This window comes from Drosophila willistoni, chromosome 3R (assembly GCF_018902025.1).
Source record: "Drosophila willistoni isolate 14030-0811.24 chromosome 3R, UCI_dwil_1.1, whole genome shotgun sequence".
NCBI classification, from domain to species: domain Eukaryota; kingdom Metazoa; phylum Arthropoda; class Insecta; order Diptera; family Drosophilidae; genus Drosophila; species Drosophila willistoni.
Window position 1 is genome coordinate 4,408,786 of NC_061086.1, and position 18,605 is coordinate 4,427,390.

General features: G+C 37.3%; 2 protein-coding genes across 2 annotated transcripts in view; both read right to left on the reverse strand.

The window, feature by feature from the left end:
* The window catches only part of LOC6650233, a 71,121-nt gene that overhangs the window by 2,326 nt on the left and 50,190 nt on the right, over positions 1-18,605 (reverse strand). Inside the window, exons 5-13 of the mRNA XM_002072817.4 lie at positions 7,747-7,857; positions 6,877-7,675; positions 2,275-2,365; positions 1,171-2,216; positions 934-1,110; positions 678-870; positions 347-611; positions 115-292; positions 18-29 (exon numbers count right to left, since the gene is read on the reverse strand). Of these exons, the coding sequence (XP_002072853.2) occupies positions 18-29; positions 115-292; positions 347-611; positions 678-870; positions 934-1,110; positions 1,171-2,216; positions 2,275-2,365; positions 6,877-7,675; positions 7,747-7,857 (2,872 nt within the window). The remainder of the gene's footprint in view (positions 1-17; positions 30-114; positions 293-346; positions 612-677; positions 871-933; positions 1,111-1,170; positions 2,217-2,274; positions 2,366-6,876; positions 7,676-7,746; positions 7,858-18,605) is intronic.
* On the reverse strand, positions 10,637-12,360 carry LOC26529634 (golgin subfamily A member 6-like protein 22). Its single transcript, XM_015176986.3, has one exon. It carries the CDS (start codon positions 12,251-12,253, stop codon positions 10,727-10,729), a length of 1,527 nt encoding a protein of 508 aa, XP_015032472.1. The 5' UTR covers positions 12,254-12,360; the 3' UTR covers positions 10,637-10,726.

Here is an 18,605-nt window from a genome sequence, read left to right on the forward strand (position 1 = left end):
CCAAAAAGGTTACCTACCCGTGAGACTCTCTAGCATAAGGTAAAGAGAAAATTTTCATGGACAGTTAAGAAAACTAGTAATAGACTCATTAATCAAATGAAAAACTAATCTTACCCAATGGGTGGAGGCACGGGTAAAGGTTTATCAAAACCCTTTTTGCCCAACAGCCAGAATGTGTTCATCATGCCCTTTCCCTTGATATCAATTAAACCACGTGGCTCTATGGCATAGCCGCCCTGGGCTTCCAGTCGGTCCCTCGTCTCCTGGGACATGTGAATACGCCATGAAGAGCCTAAGGTAGAGTAGCGAAATGAGTGCCCTCCCTAGGGAAATGTTTCTTCCTTACCTGTGGACTCCATTCTCGAAGCTGTATTGACTGTGTCTCCGAATAGACAGTATCTCGGCATGGTCAGACCAACCACGCCAGCACAACATGGACCCGTGTGCAGGCCAATGCGCAGCTGGAGCGGCACACCCGGCAAATGCTTGACATTAAATCGACCACTCTGATGTAGAAGATCCAAAGCCATGGTGGCTATTTGCTCAGCATGATCGGGTATTTTCACCGGTAATCCACTAACTACCATATAGGCATCTCCAATTGTCTCCACCTGAAGAAAAAATCATTTTTGATAAGTCGTATGGTTTTTTTATGGTTTTCCCCTCTAGCCCCTCACCTTGTACACATTGTAGGCATTAATGGTGGCATCGAAAATCGTATAGAGATCATTGAGTAGATCCACAACCTGAACGGGACTACAATGGGCAGCGATTGTTGTAAAACCAACAATATCGCTAAAATAGATGGTCACATCAGAGAACTCCTCGGGATCTACACCTAAGCCCATTTTCAGTTTTTCAGCCACAGAACTACAAACAGAATAAAAGTCTTAATAAGCTAGTTGTATGGATAGATAATCCTATCCTAATTACCTTGGCAACATGCGATTCAAGAGCTGTTCAGTCTTCTTTCTTTCAATATCCAATTGTTCAGTGCGCTCACGTATTAGTTCTTCCAAATTGTTGGAATATTTCTCCAGCATTTGGAACATGGTGTCCACAAAATTCACTTTGCGGCCATGATTCAACATTTTGAAGCGCTCATAAACCCTGAAAAAGTAGAAGAGTATGAGATAAATACGAGTAGATGGATGGTAGGAATTCACTTACGAATTAAAGTCCGGCCTCATGTCGGGCTGTTCCGCCCAACATTGACGCATTATGTTGATGGCCTCTGGCGGAGCTGCACCCTTCGAAACCGAAGGCCGTATTAGAGGTGGTGGCTTCTTTATTTTGGCTATGATATCCTCCGGAGCCAAGGAGAGCATGCAATATGGTTCACCCCGGACCACAACTTCCTGCATAATGATGCCAAAGGAGTAAACATCGCCAAGTTGGGTGCCCAACTGAATGCGTCCATGTTGATGATGATGTGTGTGCTGATGCTGATGTGTCTTCATGGTGCGCAAGAGTTCGGGCGCTGTCCACAACAGTTCCTTGGCACTCCTCGGCATGGGTGGTAGACCTTGCGACTCGTAGAACGAGTTTAGGCCATAGTCGGTGATCTTGAGCACCCAACGCGCATCGACCACGCAATTCCGTGAGGTCAGAGCCCCGTGAACGCGCAGCGGTGAGGCATGCAGATAACGCATACCTCTCACTAGATCTGTCAGCAAGCTGAGACGGAATGACCAATCCAGCTTGATCTCATCCATAATTAAGACATCTTGCAGAGAACCACGCGAACAGTAATCAAAGACCATGGCTGTGCGATTGGGATCTGAGAGCCAGCCAATTAAGGGGTTAATATTCTCATGACGCAGTCCATGGGCCATCACCAGCAGGTCCATCGCCTTGGTTCGCAATTCAGTGGACCCATTCATATGCACCTCCTTCAGCTGAACCAAGTCGCCATTATAACGCGCTCGCATATCCAAATGAGCGGGATTATGTCGTGCCAGACTGCCAGTGGCAGAGGAGCCACTCTTACCATTGGCTGTTGTTGTGGCAGCAGTCGCAGGAGCACCACCTGCCACGGCAACTGCAGCTGCTCCACTATTATTTCCCGGTGCTGCTGCTCCTGGTATCACAAAGCCTAGATTTTTAAGTGAACCTATTGAGCCTTTGAGAAGATCAGGCTTATCCACCTCGGGACCCCCGAATTCTTGCAGCTGTTGAAGCCAACAGCAGAGCATGGCTTCGATGCCTTCATCCACCTGGAATACACAATACTATTAAGAGAAATCCAGACGTAGACACATTAACAAGACTCACCCGTCGTGAGTCCACGGGGAAAACAAAATCACTGGGTGATAGGACTATTTTGTTAGGCCCTTTAGATAGACGTTTGCGTAGGAAATAGTTTCTGAAATATTAATTGAGAATTATAGGAAAATGGCAATTGGCATATATATTTTTATCAGGACTTTAATTAAATGAGGTGGGTAAGTCAATTTCAGTCTTCAAAATCTACTCAAACGAATTTTTAGGCGAATAATTAACAATCAGTTGGCTTGTTCACAAGAAGTTCCCTGAAGTGTGTTGAGGATTTCATTATAAAGTCGAACTTAATTTTAATTTCCAATTCACGTCTTATTGATTTTTTGTTTTCTTTATTGTGTGTGTGTTTTTTTTTTTGGATTTCTAGTTATTTATTTGCAAAGATGAAAATGTTTTGTGGCGTAATTAAGATTTTCGTTTCGGTTCTTTCACGAGCCCTTCATTTCGCCCAGTTTTCCCCATTCCCTTTTTGCTATTCTGTAAATAATCAATTAGCACGCCCTTTTTCGAATACGGGGAAGGGTGGGGAGGGGGGTCGAACCCTGTTTCATCTTTTGCAAATCTTTTCGCTCACGCAATCCAACAGCTCCAACAAAATTCAAACCAATTCACTACGTTCCACCCAACGGCCTCCCACTCGCTTCCATTTCTAGACACCCTTTTCCATCCAGTTGTCCTGTGACCAGTGAATGCGGCATGAAATATATTTTGCGCGTGGCAATTTTAATTTTAATTTTCGACTGAACACGCTTTTTTCCTCCACCTTCTTTGTTTTGTTCCTGCTGCTGCTGGTTTGGATTGCTAATTGCTTAACATTGATGTTTTAGTTTTTGCTTTTGATTAAAATTGTAATTAAGTGTTGCCTTTTAACTATATTAAAACAGATTGAACAAGTGGTTAAAGAGTTTTGGTTTAAATATTAAAGCTTGCAAATGGCAAATACAAACGTCGATTGAGAAGCGTAAAAAACTAAAATTAAATATTCGAAAAATACTCAGAATCCACTGAAATCTGGGGCATAAACTGTGTGTATTTTGATTTGCGCACTATGTTAATTACAAATGTAAAGTCAAATTTTGATAGTTTATCAAGAAGAGGTAAATTACACAAGCTCACAAGAGTAAGTGTCATTGAGTGAACCTTCGAGTTGAAGATGTGTCGAATGTAACCTAAAGTCGAGGATCTTGATAGTGAAATTTTTCTTAAGCCCCTAGTTTTTAGGCACATTATTCAAATATTCCTTCATACAGTGGCGGCTAAAATTTTAAGACATAAATTTTATTCGATTTTTATACAATGCTAGTATTGTGTTTTAATGAGTTAATTTTTAGCTTTGAGTTGATCACTGTATTGAGATGATGCACCGAAAAATGTGTGGGCATAGCTTTAACGGGATTTTTTAACTAAGAAAACAGAGAGCTTTTTAAATTTAATAAGTTATAGGTCTAGTAAAACAAAGATAAATTGTATACTACAATTTTTAAATTTAGCTCCAGCATCCAATTTAGGGTACATGATGACACAGTTGGATTAACATGAGTAAAATGACACACTTTGGTAACTTTCGGACTCTGGCTTTACCATAAATAATATTGTATTTGTAATACCTTTCGATTCATATGACTTATATGTGGTTGGACAATGTGGTTCCCGATATACATATATGTATGTTAAATCATGTGAAGAAGAAATTAGCTTTCCACGAATATCTCTTCAATTCGGAGGCTCATTTTGGGTAAAAACATTTCCCCATTCCCTAACACTTATTGAATGGGACTTTAGTTTTTTTGTGATAATTTTTTCAATCTTTGTATTGTATTAAAACATTAAAAAAATGTTAAAACAAACTTCCAGTAACGATAAAATAATTCATAAAATGTATTAAAAATTCAACAGATTAGGTTAAAAGATTATCTGCTCAATTCGCCAGATTAGATCGCTGATAACTGATATATTGTGCAAATGAATTGCAATTCAACTTTGGGTATTTTGTGTCTACATATATGGCACATTTCAATGTGATTAACTTTAACCTTAAAGCATTCATTATTTTATACAAATAAGAAAAATCAATATAAAACCACAAGCCTATTCACCCATTCTCTCACACACACAAATACACATTTTGGTTGGTCATTTAAAAAAGAAGTATTTAATTAATTACATTCATCAAAGCGTAGCATAAGTTACGGGCCCAACATTTGGCCAGTTGGCATTCATTCAGATTGCATGTATTTGTATCTGTCTGCGTGTGTGTGTGTCATATGCGGTTAAACAAATCATTTACTGTTTGACAGCAGCTTTCCCCCACCACTTCCGTTTAACAAAAGTGACCTGAGCTCATTAATTGTAACACTAAAGCCGTTGCAGTTGACAATGGGCCCAAACTTTAAACCGCAACAATCAAAGACTATTTTTTGTTGTTTGCCCCATTTCTGGCCGTAAGCTAAAATTGCAACTCATGAAGTTTTAATTAGCCTTAAAAAAATAAGAGAAAAAAATAACAAAGCCGGACACGTAGCTGGTTGAACAGCAGCAGTAACAAAACAGAAGCAGGAAGAGTAACAGGACGGAAAATGTTGGCCATTCATTGGCAGTGGAACAGGGCTTAAACACGCTTGGGATGGCAAATGTTGAACAGCGTGAATTCATAAATATAAAACAAGAATTTTAACACTTTAATTATAAGTCAACACATAGAAAAAGCAACATAAATTTAGTTTTGATTCATTTGGATCCATTTACTTAAGACCAAAAATAATAATATTATTAATAATTTATTAATAATAACTATTTTAAAATAATAAAACCATTTAAGCTAAACAAAACATTAATTGCCAGGCCCAAAAATTAAATTTTGTTTCCAATATTATTATTAATGAGAAGTGAACTATCAGACCTGTTTTTATATCCGGTTCCGAATGAGTCATTCGGATTCCGATTCCAAGCAAAATTTTTCAGCCTTTGAGTTGGTGGAATCAAAAGTAAATTTAAATTATCTTGTAAATTCATGAAAATAGTGACTTTAAAATATTTTTCTATTAAACTGTAACTTGTTGAGAACAATTCTAAGTATTGATAGACAATTTCGTTCCAACCATTAATTTACAAGAATTATCCTTAGCAGTCAACCAAAATATTGAATGTTGAAAAGTTAGGACAGCAGTCGAAACGGAATTGAATGTTTCGGTTTTCAAACATTTTCAAACAATATGTTTTGCCAATTTTTATGGTTTTAAAAACGATTCTCAAATAAAATCGTCAGAATTTGCAGAATTAAATAATTTGAAAGCGAGGCAACCCTGAAAGCTGAAGAAATAGACGAATTAAAAGTCTTTCGAACTTAACTTCGCAAAAGAATATATTAGTTTGTTTGCCATAATTTCTCTTAGTGTGTACAACTTTTACAATTCGAAGAGTGCTTAATGCTTGTGTTCTAGTTACTTGCTTGACTTAAATCCAGTAGAAAAGTTCACCAACTATGATTAAAGACTATTTAACATACCGCACACGTGTCCGCCCTCTTTGAAAGAATTTCACCTGGACCAAGTCCTGCAGGTTTGCTGCAGCCATAGCCCATTAATGCCTACATAATACACTTAACCCCAACTTGACTTGGCCACGTGGCAAAACTTCTGGGCACAACAATTGTTGCATGAATTTGCGGTTTTTACTTAGGCCAAGTGGCCTGCTCCTCCACCAAGTAGCCTTGTGGAATCCTTCACCACTATTACATAGTTGTGTAAGCAACTACCATATACCTATACAAAAGGGTAGCTCAGTTACCACAGGTAGAAGATGTAGGTGGTAGCTTGTAGTAGTAGTAAAAAAAAGTTTTTATAGCCCCAACCGCAACCGGCCGGAGGAGTTTATTGGATGCAGATTGCAAGAATCAAATGGGACGATGGTGGGGTGGGGTGGGAGACGTCGAGTCGCCTGATTTGATGCCACAGTTAATTGAGCTTAATGCAGAACAGTTGTAAAGCTTTTGTTTATATTGGCAGAACAGTTTAAGCGTCTCTAAGTGCGGTTAAGTACTAACTTCAGCTGCCAAAGTTGTTCGCTGGGTAAACTGAGCAAAACCTAAAACTTTATCCAACTTGCCACAACAAGCAAAAACAAGAGAGTTGTATAAATAGCTTAGTATTTTCAATACATGTTGAAGCTTGAACTTTTTAAATTTATGGATTTTAAGATATCGAAATCGATGAAATAATAACTATCAAATCTCATTAATTGAATCAAATTTTTGCAATAGACAGTTATTCATTTGTATTTCAAAAGACTTCTCGCCTTTAATTGAATACATCTTTAATGGAGTTTGTTTTATTAAGTAAAAGTATTTTCAGATAATAACTAAAGCTTTTGGTCGTGCATTTCTACATTATCATTAGTTTTGTATTAGTTTCGCAATTTTAAATTCAAATATTCAGCTCGTATATTTGGGCTTTCAATTTTCCTGTAAATGTATGGGTTGAAACTCTTTCTTAACGTATTTCATAAGAGCCCATGCTCCACCACACCATTGCATTCAGTAAATTTTAATGCCATTAAGAAAACCTACAAATATATAAATGTTGTTGTGTTTTCGCTTACCTCATGGCAATCGCTGATGCCACAGTGGCCGCCACAATGATCAGCAACATTCCCACACAAATTGCCACAATTGTCCAGCAGATGGCGCCGCAGTGCCACAATTTGATGCTGCTATGCAGTAGCCATTCATCGTAGCCCGGCTGAATGGAATGTGTAATATAACTCTCCCCTTTGTTCCCCCACTCATCATACTCCAACAGGAGCAGAGGGCGCCATTTATAGATGGTGGGAATTGTGTTGAGGATATTGCTGCTGCTGCTGTTGTTGTAATTTGTTCTCACAATATCGAGCACTATGAAATCATATTTGGGAATTGCTTCCCTTTGACTTGCATTCATTGTGATGTGTGAGACAATCATATCATAGAGTGAGAAAAGATTCATAAAGGGTGACAATCTTTGGGTACTATTCCCATTTCCATAGCTCTGAATGGTTGAGTTCCTTCGAAAATGTTGCATAGTGGCTTGCATTTCGCCTGAAGCATTCAAATAGTATCGATGCCTATCGCTTAGCAGAGTGAGAACCAACAGATTGCTAGTGACCAGGCCTGAACTGAGATTGCCCATGACTGCTGCAGCTGCTGGTTGCAAGTGTCCTGCATTTCGAATGCTGGATAAATATTTGTAAAAACGATGTTCGACATTCAGTGAGCTGGCCACCATATCGATGAGCAATATTTTGGGACGTTGGGGGGGTGAATTTGATTTCGTTTTCGTATTCGCATTTTGCGAGTTCTGCTTTTGACTGGCAAGCAGACGTAAGGTGCTTTCATCGTTCAGAGGCGCTGTGATAATAATTGCTAAAAGGGAAGGAGTAAAGAAATTGTAGTGACAAATGTATTCAGTAAACAGTAAATGTAAGTACACGTACCTTTGCCCGGCTTATCCTCTTCATCCAGGTCACGTATGGTGCCGCCAATTTCAATGCGATACGGTATATGCAAGTTGGCCGCAATGGCCAGTCCCAAGCCCCAATTGTCATCTGTAACACACAGAAACACAGACACACACACACAGAGAGAAAACGAGAGACATGAAGAAGGCAGAGAAAGACAGTGAGTGAGAGATGAAACAAAATTAAATTGCGTTTTTGTGGCCTGTCTCTGTCGTCCTTTACCACGATTTTGGGCCTCATTGAGCGCTGTTTTCTGTCTGCCACATGCGTTCATAATGAATGGGCCGACATGGATCACTTATTGTTGTTGCTGTGGCATTTGTTGCATTTGCCATTGTTCATTATTCGATTTTAGCATTGCGTTTAGTGGTATTTAAGAGGGAAGTTTTTAATACTTTAAGTGTACATATATTTATGCATGCAATAAAATCTAACAAAATCGTTTTATTTCGGCACATAACTCTCTCTTTGTATTATGTCTATCAATTTGTATACCCTTGCAAAAAGGGTATATTAATTTTGGTCAGAAGAGTGCAAAGCATAGAATGAAGCATTTCGGACCTTATAAAGTATATATATTCTTGATCAGCATGACGTAACGAGTTAATTTAGCCATGTCCGTCCGTTCGTTAGTTCGTCCGTCCGTCTGTCCGTCCGTCTGGATCAACGCAAACTCCTCCTAGACCGTTAGAGCTACCGAGTTGTAATTTTGCATGTAGGCTTGTGTATACTGCAGGTGTTGTATATCTCGGATTCAGCCGGATCGGACGGGTATATCATATAGCTCCCATACAAACGCGAAAGTCACGAACAGTGACTTTTCTTGATAACGTTATTTTCTGAGCTATTGTAGTTAAATTTATTATGGGTGGGTTTATTACACATATAAACGACTATGCAAAATTTGATCAAGATCGGGTGAGTATATCATATAGCTCCCATAGGAACGATCGGTGGAAAACAGTGACTTTGATCAATATCTCAGTTATTACCTATGCTAAGATTGTAGGCCGTTCTTTCGCAAACATTAGCTTTTTTGGATAAACCGTTTTTCCACTTTGATCGCTATGGGTAAGGAAAGTTTTAACAAAACAGTTGCAAGGGTATACAAACTTTGAGGTTATCCCCGGCCCTCTGGTTATATAGATTGATTGGTAAGAATTAGACAGCTGCATGACTTCATTCACTTAATAAGTAAAATAGAGTATGCTCGGATAAAATTGAATAGAGTGAGTGACAGACGCACAATGAGTGAGTGTGTATGAGTATTAGTATATTTTGGTACTCATACAAAGCAAATTGAATGACACTGAGTACTGACTGAGTACTCAGTAAAACGGAGTGACAAATTTGACACATCTAAAAACATTCGAGTTATTCAAGTATCAGGGTACATGTTTTGTGTATTTATTTTCTTTGCATCGTTGAAACTAGAGAGCTGCATGAATGATAGAAAAATCAATTCGAGTTAACAACATTCAAAACCAAATAAATGAATTGAATGATTTTGATAATCGACTTCAACTAAATGAGTGTGCGACGTAAAAATCAGTCGCACAACATTCAAACGAAACAAAACGAATTGAATGAGTGAGAAAGTGAGTCAATGAGTTGCTATGATTCGAATGCATTCGAATTCAAATTCTGATTTTAGTATTTAGTATTTATTTGTATTGTATATTTTTAAACTACATATATGTGATTACTAGATATGTGATTACTAGATGTGATTACTAGATGTATATTTTTAAACTATATGTGAACTAGAGTGGTTAATGGCTCAGTGGGGACCTACTGAGCCGATACTGTTGTTATCGGGTTCAAACCCCCTACAGAGATAGAGAAGAATTTTTTTTCCAAATAGTGAAGTATATTAAAAAGTAGATTCATTGTGTATATGATGGATTAAAGAATATGATTTTTTTTTATAATACATTCGATAGCCTTATTTATGTTTTCACGGTTCGTGGCAACTAGGAATCTAATTTAGAAAAAATAGATTTTACAAAATTTACCAAATTGTCAAATCCAAAACTGTGTCCTTAAGTTTTTGGTGTATAGCATATTTTAATTTTAATAGCCCCCATTTCGCCATTATTTTCCATACATTTTTGATAAAATAATTAGTTTTTGTTGCTTTTAAACATCCCAATTAAAATGAGTCAATTCGAATAATTCTAATGATTCGAGTGCCTTAGTACAATTCGATGTTTTGACACTCAATTCATTGCCTTTCATTAAACAGAGTTACGTATTTTTAGAGATATGACAAGTACAAACTCACACTCATTCATTTCATTGTGTAGTTGTCACTCATTTATTTGAATTCAATTCGAATGGATTCATTTGACTTTGACTTTTCTCCCATTCATGCAGCTCTCTAGTTGAAACACAGCAGTCGCAAAAATGGAAGGAGGAAAAACTATCCAAAGTGAGAAAGTATGTAATTTAAAGCGTATTTTATTGTTTTTGTTTTCGTTTTTGTTTTCGTTTTTGTTTTCGTTTTTGTTTTCGTTTTTGTTATTGCTGTAGTTAAATATTGCATATAATGCTGTGTCGGCACCTGTCATTCGGATACATTCGAAACATAATCACTTATACTCACTTATACTCTCTGTTTTAACATTGTGCGGCCGAGTATAAAGCAAGCCTATCCACTCACTCATACTTATTCCGTTTCGCACTCATACTTACTCAACTCAATGTCATTTTTTTGACATTCATGCAGATAGTTACAATTTTTAACAGATTTTAACTATTTTGCAGCACTAATTCAAGCATTGGATAGATTGATTTGAAAATATGGAATGAGTACCACTTTTAAAATATTCGATTTCGGTCAGAAACATAAACTAATAGAAAAGTGTTCATGGTCGAAATCAATTTATTCAAGGCAAAACAGAATTAATTAAAGTAGCTATAAGGTCTCTCCCAACAAGATCTTAAATTTGTGTCATCAATACATTTTACAATTACAGCTCTTGAATACATTTGTCTGATTCTTTTGTGGTGGCCTCTCCGGTGGGATATCTCCTATTTGACATTTGCGTTCGTGGGCTCCAGCACCTTCTGTCTTGACGGGATCATTCTCCATGGAAGATGGCTTGAGCACATGTTTATTGGTCGAGCAAGCATAGATCTTCCAATTGGGATGAGGCTTCAAGTAGTCAGTGCCATTGATCATAAATTCTGTGGCAAGTTGTTGGCACATCATTGGATCATCGAGGGCTTTTAGTAGTCTATCGTTGTATCGTTTTGTCTCCTCTTCTTGAACTCGTTTCATTTCAATTATTTGGGCATCAAGATCAGCACGATTCTTTCTCCTTTGATCAAGGATCTTTTCCCGTGATACTGGCAGATGAACGAAACGATTCTCGGGCATTTTATTCTCCCTTACTTCGGCTTCAAGGCGAAGGCGACGTTCTGCCTCCTCGCAGATTTGTTGCCTCAGAAAGTCATGACAGCGAGAAGCCTCCTCCCGCTTGAGGCGAGTCATTTCGGCTATGTTGCTCTTGGTGCAAATGTCCACGTGATACAAGTCTGCAGTGCGATCGTCCATCATCTTCTCAATGCCAAGCTCAAGCCGACGCATACGTTGCACATAGCTAAGATACTCATGGGTGGCACGATTCAAATCCTTCTTGGACTGGGCAATGCGACTGCGTGCCTCCTCTTCGAGTCGCTGGGTCTCTCGGCAGAAGGCAATATGCTCGTTCTTTTCGGCTTCCAGTTCAGCCAACTTGGCGCATTGCTTCCGTTTAATCTCCTTGAGCAGTTCCTCACGATATTGCGATTTATCTTGATTTTTAGCTGAATTCTCTTGGACGAATTTCTCTTGCCGTATCTCTTCCAAAATCTTATCCAATTTCTCGGCCTCCCGCCGTTTCTCTTGGCGCTCTTCCTCGCGTTTTGTCTCCAGCTCCCCAACTTGAACGTCTAGGACTTGCGTCAACTGTTCCTTCATTTGGTCACGTCTCCCCTTCTCGTACTCCTCCTCACACTCGAACTGGGCCCAGCGTCTGCGATCCAATTCGAGCCAAAAGTGCTCCACCTGGCATTCACGATACTTCTTCCGCCGATTCTCCTCGATTTGCTCTGCCTGACAGATTTTCGTCTCCTTCAAATTCTTCATTCTCTGCGCCTCTCTAATCTCATAGCAATTCAGCATTACTTGCTGAATGCGTTTCTCTTCCAGTATTTTCTTTTTGATGATATCATCTTGTTCCCTAATTGCATGCAACTGCTGTTTACGCTCATTGATATCCTCGTCGATGCGGGTCTTGACCTTGTGCGCGAATTCCTTTTCAAAGCTCTTGTCCTCGGACTCGAGAAGATTCTTCAGACGAATACTCCGTTCGCTTAGCTCCTGAGCAGCCACATCTTGGGCCTTCTTGACAAGTAATCCAATTTGGGTATGCAAACTCTTGCGATCTGTTTGCTGAATGAAGCGAAAGTGTTCGTCCCCCCGACCGGAATTCTGCATTGTATTTTAGAATATGTAGTGGAAATTTTAATACTGAAAAAGCATGTATTGATCTTCTCTCTTAATGTGTTTTCTAAGTTCAATTTTGTTTTAAAACTAACAATAAGTAAACGTCAGAGACATTCACCACTTCAAAATTGAAATATAATTGAAAAGAGAATCGGAGCACAGTTTCTTCATTTCTAATGGGGAAATCTCCTGTTGAGTTGGTTTGATGAGCTAATCAACTTAGCTTCTAATTGCTTAATTCGCAAAATTAATTATTCGTGCCGATATCTCTCTTGCTTTCAGTTTTATAGTTCCCAATAAAATATAATGAAACCATTAAGTAAAATATGAAAACCATTTCCGGTCAAGTTCATTGGACTTGAAAACTTTTCTGAGGCCTGACTATAAAGTTTATATTACGATGATATGAACTACTTGTCATGTGTTTAAACAAAATTAAGCTCTTAACACCTTTATGCAAATATTACCCAATAGTGTCATAAAACTTCATATCCAGAGGTCATAAAATCCAAATGCAAAAACCATAAACTACAATAGCCTCACACACACATACAAACACGCACTCAAGCGCACGCACACACTCAATTGTACACATGGATTTTGCTGCATTGTCATGCTCAATGTGCAGATTATTCGAAAATGGGCAACAACCCAGAGAGCTCTTTCCATAATTTATGAACACCGCCAAAAAGAATGGAGACCTCCATATAGTGGGATTTGGAGGGACTGGGGACTGTGGCCTCTGCCACACCCAGTGCCCTCATCTGCCGCGTTCCCACACCTCCTGTCCGCACATGTCAGAGCTCATTGAGGCATTTTATGAGCGTAATTTAATTGGCCAATGAGAAAGCAAAAATGTGAAAGCTAATGAGATATTACACATACGCCGCATTGTCAAAGGCGTTTAATGCAATTGTCGGCATCGTTTAGCATCACAGTCTCAGATAGAATGTATCTTTGTGCATGAGTTTGGGTGTGTGTGTGTGTGGGTGAGTTTTGTGAAAGAGAAAATTTAATTATTCCAAGTCAAAGCAAATATTAAATGTGCACACAAAAAAGGCGTAATATGTTTGTTTTTAAAAAGTTTCCAACTCTGAGCAAAATGAGTTTCCCTTCTCGATCCCCCCACCTCCTTAAGCAAGATGAATGCATATATTAATTGAGAGCTGAAAGTCTTTCCTCTTTCAATTAGTGTTATGATTATCTAAGTCAGCATAATATTAGATCTGGCTGTTGAAATTGAAAGAGTGATGAAAATTTAAAGAAATTACAAAAATATGTCTATAGTGAATAATAATGAGAGATGATGACGTATAAGCTTAAAATTTTAAAATGTAATGTACTAATATTATAAGTATAAAAAAAGAGACAAAGGTTCAATCCCTGTTTATAATTGTCTCATTCTCCTTAATATATCTTACAAATTTTCAAGTTCTATTTCTGGGCATATTGTTTGGCTTTTCGAACAGTAGAATTTGTATGTTTTAAAATATTCTGTATTTTGACTTGACTATATTTGAATAAAAATGAGTTAGTTAGTTACTGCTTGGGACTCACCTTTATTTTTTATGGTCTATGTGAAGCTTCGAAAAATCTTAATTTGAGACGATAGGTCTAATTAATAATATTATACAATATCAAAATAATATTATACAAGTTCAAAAGTAAGTATTATTTATTTGCAACTAGTGCAAAATATTCGCATATTATTGAAATTCTTAGAATTTTATAAATTACAGCAACCAACATAGAAGAGAAAAATGACCTTCAAAACTATTTTGATTTTGATATTTGATAGGTCCAAACTAAAATAGGTAAGTTTTTTTGATCACAGATTTGAATTCCTTATATGAATATTAGGAATTGAAGTCGCGTTTAACTTTTAGGTTTTAAAATTTTTCAGCCCTATCCAAAATGGGATAATAATATAATAGAAAGGACACTTTTATAAAAACCAGAGGGCCGGGGCTAACTTCGACCGCGTCAAAGTTTGTATTCCCTTGCAACTTTTATGGTAACTCTTTCCTTACCTATAGCCATCAAAGTGAAAAAACGTTTAAGCTAAAACGGCTAATGTGTCCGAAAGAACGGCCTACAATCTTAGCATAGGAAAAAACTAAGATATTGATCAAAGTCACTGTTTTCCACCGATCGTTTCTATGGGAGCTATATGATATAGTTACCCGATCCTTATCAAATTTGGCACAGTCATTAACAGATATATTAAACTAACAAATGTTTAATTTAAAAGCAATCGCGTCAAAAGTAACGAAGTTATTGACCAAAGTCACTGTTTATGAAAGATCGTTCCTATGGGAGCTATATGATATAGTCACCCGATCTTGATCAAATTTGGCACAATCGTTTATATGTGTAATTCATATACCAATATTGAATTTCATGACAATAGGTCAGAAAATAACGAAGTTATTAAGAAAAGTCACTGTTCGTGACTTTGCCATTTGTATGGGAGCTATATGATATAGTGATCCGATCCGGCTGAATCCGAGATATACAACGCCTGCAGTATATACAAGCCTACATGCAAAATTTCAGCTCTGTAGCTCCAACGGTCTAGGAGGAGTTTGCGTTGATCCAGACGGACGGACAGACGGACGGACGGACATGGCTACTTGAACTCGTCTCGTCGTGCTGATCAATAATATATATACTTTATATGGTCGGAAATGCTTCCTTCTATGCGTTGCACACTTCTGACCAAAATTAATATACCCTTTTTGCAAGGGTATAAAAATGTACGTTATCACTACAAAAAGGCTATGAATAATATTCGAAACACGAAATGCCTCTTACTTGGGTGTGATCTCTGTTCGCTACGCTAGCATGTTGATTTTAAGGTTCAAACTAAAATTTTACATGATTTAAGTGTTTTATATGCCTAAAATAAATTGTCAAGTTAACCATCGTTCGCATCACATTTCATAATTTTTCAATTACCAACCAAACTCAGCCTGAAAGTATGTTCTATTTTGGGCTATCTCTAGAGGATATCATAAATTTCATTTAACACTCAATGTTTTCCATCAAATTCCTGTTTGTCTGATGTGATGCGAGTTGTATTCACTTTCTAGGAAAACTCAATTAGCAATGCAGCTGACAACACGCTAATTAACTCAGAGCGAGGGAGACAGAGACAACTAGGACACAAGGACAGATGGAGAGATAGTTAGTAAAACGAAAGAAAGAGAGAAGAAGAAATATATATAGTGAGGCGAAATGAAAAGTTGCCAGCAACTGTTGTGGGCGTGTTATGTAGTTCGTTGGATGTTGCCGGGCAACTTGCAGCCGGCACTTGCCTAACCAGGTGCCCATCTCCATCTCCATCACCGTTTGCAGGGTGCTTCCAGTCAGTAAGTGTTGCCTACGTAGCCTCCTGCTCTTCGGTATCCTTTTACTCCCCAAGCTCGAAATTCATATATTGGCAAGCTCATGTTTGCTCAAGTGCAAAATTGTGCAATTACGCAGCAGCAGCAGCATCTACGAGGACAGGGCACATCCTGTTACTGCGTTTGCTGTTGCGCAGAGATTTTCAGTTCCTTTTGGTCTAAATTTTTTTGTTAAGGCAAAAGTTTTTGGTTACGTTTTGAGGCAATTTCCATAGTTTTAGCAACTGCACAATCCCGAGAAACAAAAACAAAAGCAAGAACAACAACAAGCGGTTGCAAGCCAAGATGGAGAAAATTCGACAAGACATAAAAAGCAAGAGAAGAAAAAAAATCCATTTCATGTGTGGATAAAGCCCAAAAAGCTGTTAAACTCAAAGCAAAGAAAAAAAATGGAAATTCGTTTTTGGCCAAAGTCTGGTTACAGTTCGTTAGAAATGCTCTAGTATTTTTGTAACAACAAATTCATTCCAAAGAAATTGAAATAAGAGCAGATTGAAAGGGTAACAAAGGGTGTCTTAACCAACAACCAGAAATGTTATAAAAAGTTAAAATTTCTGGCTTTGTAGTGACCAGAATGGGTTTTGGTTTTTAATTCTCGCTTCTTTCTCCCCTTTTCACACTCGCTATCATTAATAAGTTTAATGCGCGTTATGCAAACTAAACTAACTACTAAAAATTAAAGGTGATGTTACTATTATTACTTTTGCTAAGATGACAATTCACCACAACCTAAAGAGAGAAGACAAACATGAATCTAAATAAAGAATGTGAGAGAACTTAGAGAACTTCTTTACCCACCCGACCATGACAACTGTTCTAATTCAAAGGTTGTCCCAAAACAATGTAGTTTTATTTCTTTTATGACATCTTATGACAGTTCAGCAAGGATACTTAACAGACCATATTAAAGTAACTCAAATCATTATTTCGGTTTCAAACATAATTTTGGATTTCTTTAATTATTTCCTAACAAGCTTGGCAAAATTTCAAAAAAGTGACTTAAAGTACTAATATCTTAAATATAAAAGAAGCAAACGGTTGTGTTATGGTAAACCGTATAGGGATATTTTATATATTTATATATATGGTTTTTTTTATATAACTATTTTTGTTAAAGGATTAACTCATTACTCAAGACCTTGGTAAACTTCACAGTTTTTCGTTGTAATCGTTGGGCTCAAGATGACGTTGAATTTGCTGTGGTGTGATTTTTAAAGAAGCTTTAGATTAATCATATAAATGACAATGAAATATACTCCATGGGTTACCTTACGCATATCGCTCCATTAGAACAAACAATTCTTAACTAGAGATTACTTAAACACTATAAAAAGGTTTAAAAGCTCATAATGAGAGAAAATGAATTAAATTTATGTAGTCCTCTACAGGTCCGTTGCTTAAAGAACGGTGGGTAATGATTGATTCCAATCAAATGACAAATGTGCAAATTTTATAGATTTAAAGAAAGGCTGACTCAGCTCCGCCTGGGACTGTGAAAACAAAGTTTTAGTTTACAGGGTCTGAGAATTAAAACTTCACTCAAATATGTAATATCATCTTCAAACTCTCGCTTTGAATTGACGAACTTAAAGGCTGTAGTGGACACTGTACCACTATTTCTAGAACTTTCACAAGTATTGGCTAGATAACCTGGTAACGATTTTATTTTGAAACACGTGGTATTTGATTTGAAATTTCTTAACAAGAACAATATATATTGTGTATCTTATCGATTCGGCAGACCAGAATAGAATGAAATCGAAACTTAAACACCCGTCTTAGGCAAAGGAATTCGCAAACAGAGCTTTCTAACGGGTCTTTTCCCAAATGTTGCGACGTGGCGTCTTTTCATTGGACCATGCAAATGCATCAGTTAACTGTACTTGAAGCTGAAACTCGACCCTGCCATTAAGTTGACCATGATCTTATCAGAGTGACCGTTCTCTGATTTTATCTTTATATAAGCGCGGGTGATTTAAAAAAAATAACTCTTCGTTTGAAAGTTAAATATTTTAGAGGAAAAATCCGGTCACTACAGCTTTTAATAATAATTTTATTTTTATTAAAATAACGAATCTTTCTTTAATAGCTGCTTAGAATAATAATTATAATTATATTCTATTTCGTAAAATACCTTATGAACTTTAAATTTTCTATCTCATTACATAATATCATAAATTTTGTCTAATGCTTTCGTGCATGTTGTTGGTTAATTCTTTATTCAATGCATTTTTGTTGCTTCTTTGTGTTCTTCTTATTTACTTATCCGTATGCCAAGGCCGTCTGCCAAGGCCTCTTGATACAAGCTAGAAGAAAAAAAGACGCATACTTAACGCCAACTGTCTGCACTTAGCATATGCTTACACACACACACACACACACACACACGCATGCAAATGAGTGCTCTTTTACCCTCTTCTTCTCTCCATCTCTACTCATATTTGCATTTGTGCTTTTTCATTTCATGCATTTAAATATTCATATGGTCCAGAACTAAAAATTGAAATTTTTTCCTACCAAAAACAAACACAAATAAAACAGATTTCGGTCAGCCTTTGCTCTGTTATTTACTAGCAAACAGACTAAGAGATAAAAAAAACTTGCATAAAAAATAATAGAAAGTATGCATTGAATAGTTCTTATTTTGTTGCGGTTCTTTTTTTTTACGGGGTTTCGTTTCCATCAAATTCAAGCGTAAACGAAATAAATGTTACGTGCTGCGCTTTTAGTTTTTAGGTATTAGGGTTAGTTGGAAAAACGCAAACACAAATTCTGATAGTTTTCTCGTTTTTGCCATCCCCTTTTTTTTGGTAGGGAAAATATACAGAGGCAAAAATATAAATGGTCAGGTAGGTAAATAAATTGGCCAGACCACCAAGAATGCAGAGACCATAGCAGAACAGGTGCCAAGGCAGGTATCGGGCTGGGTGAGGAAG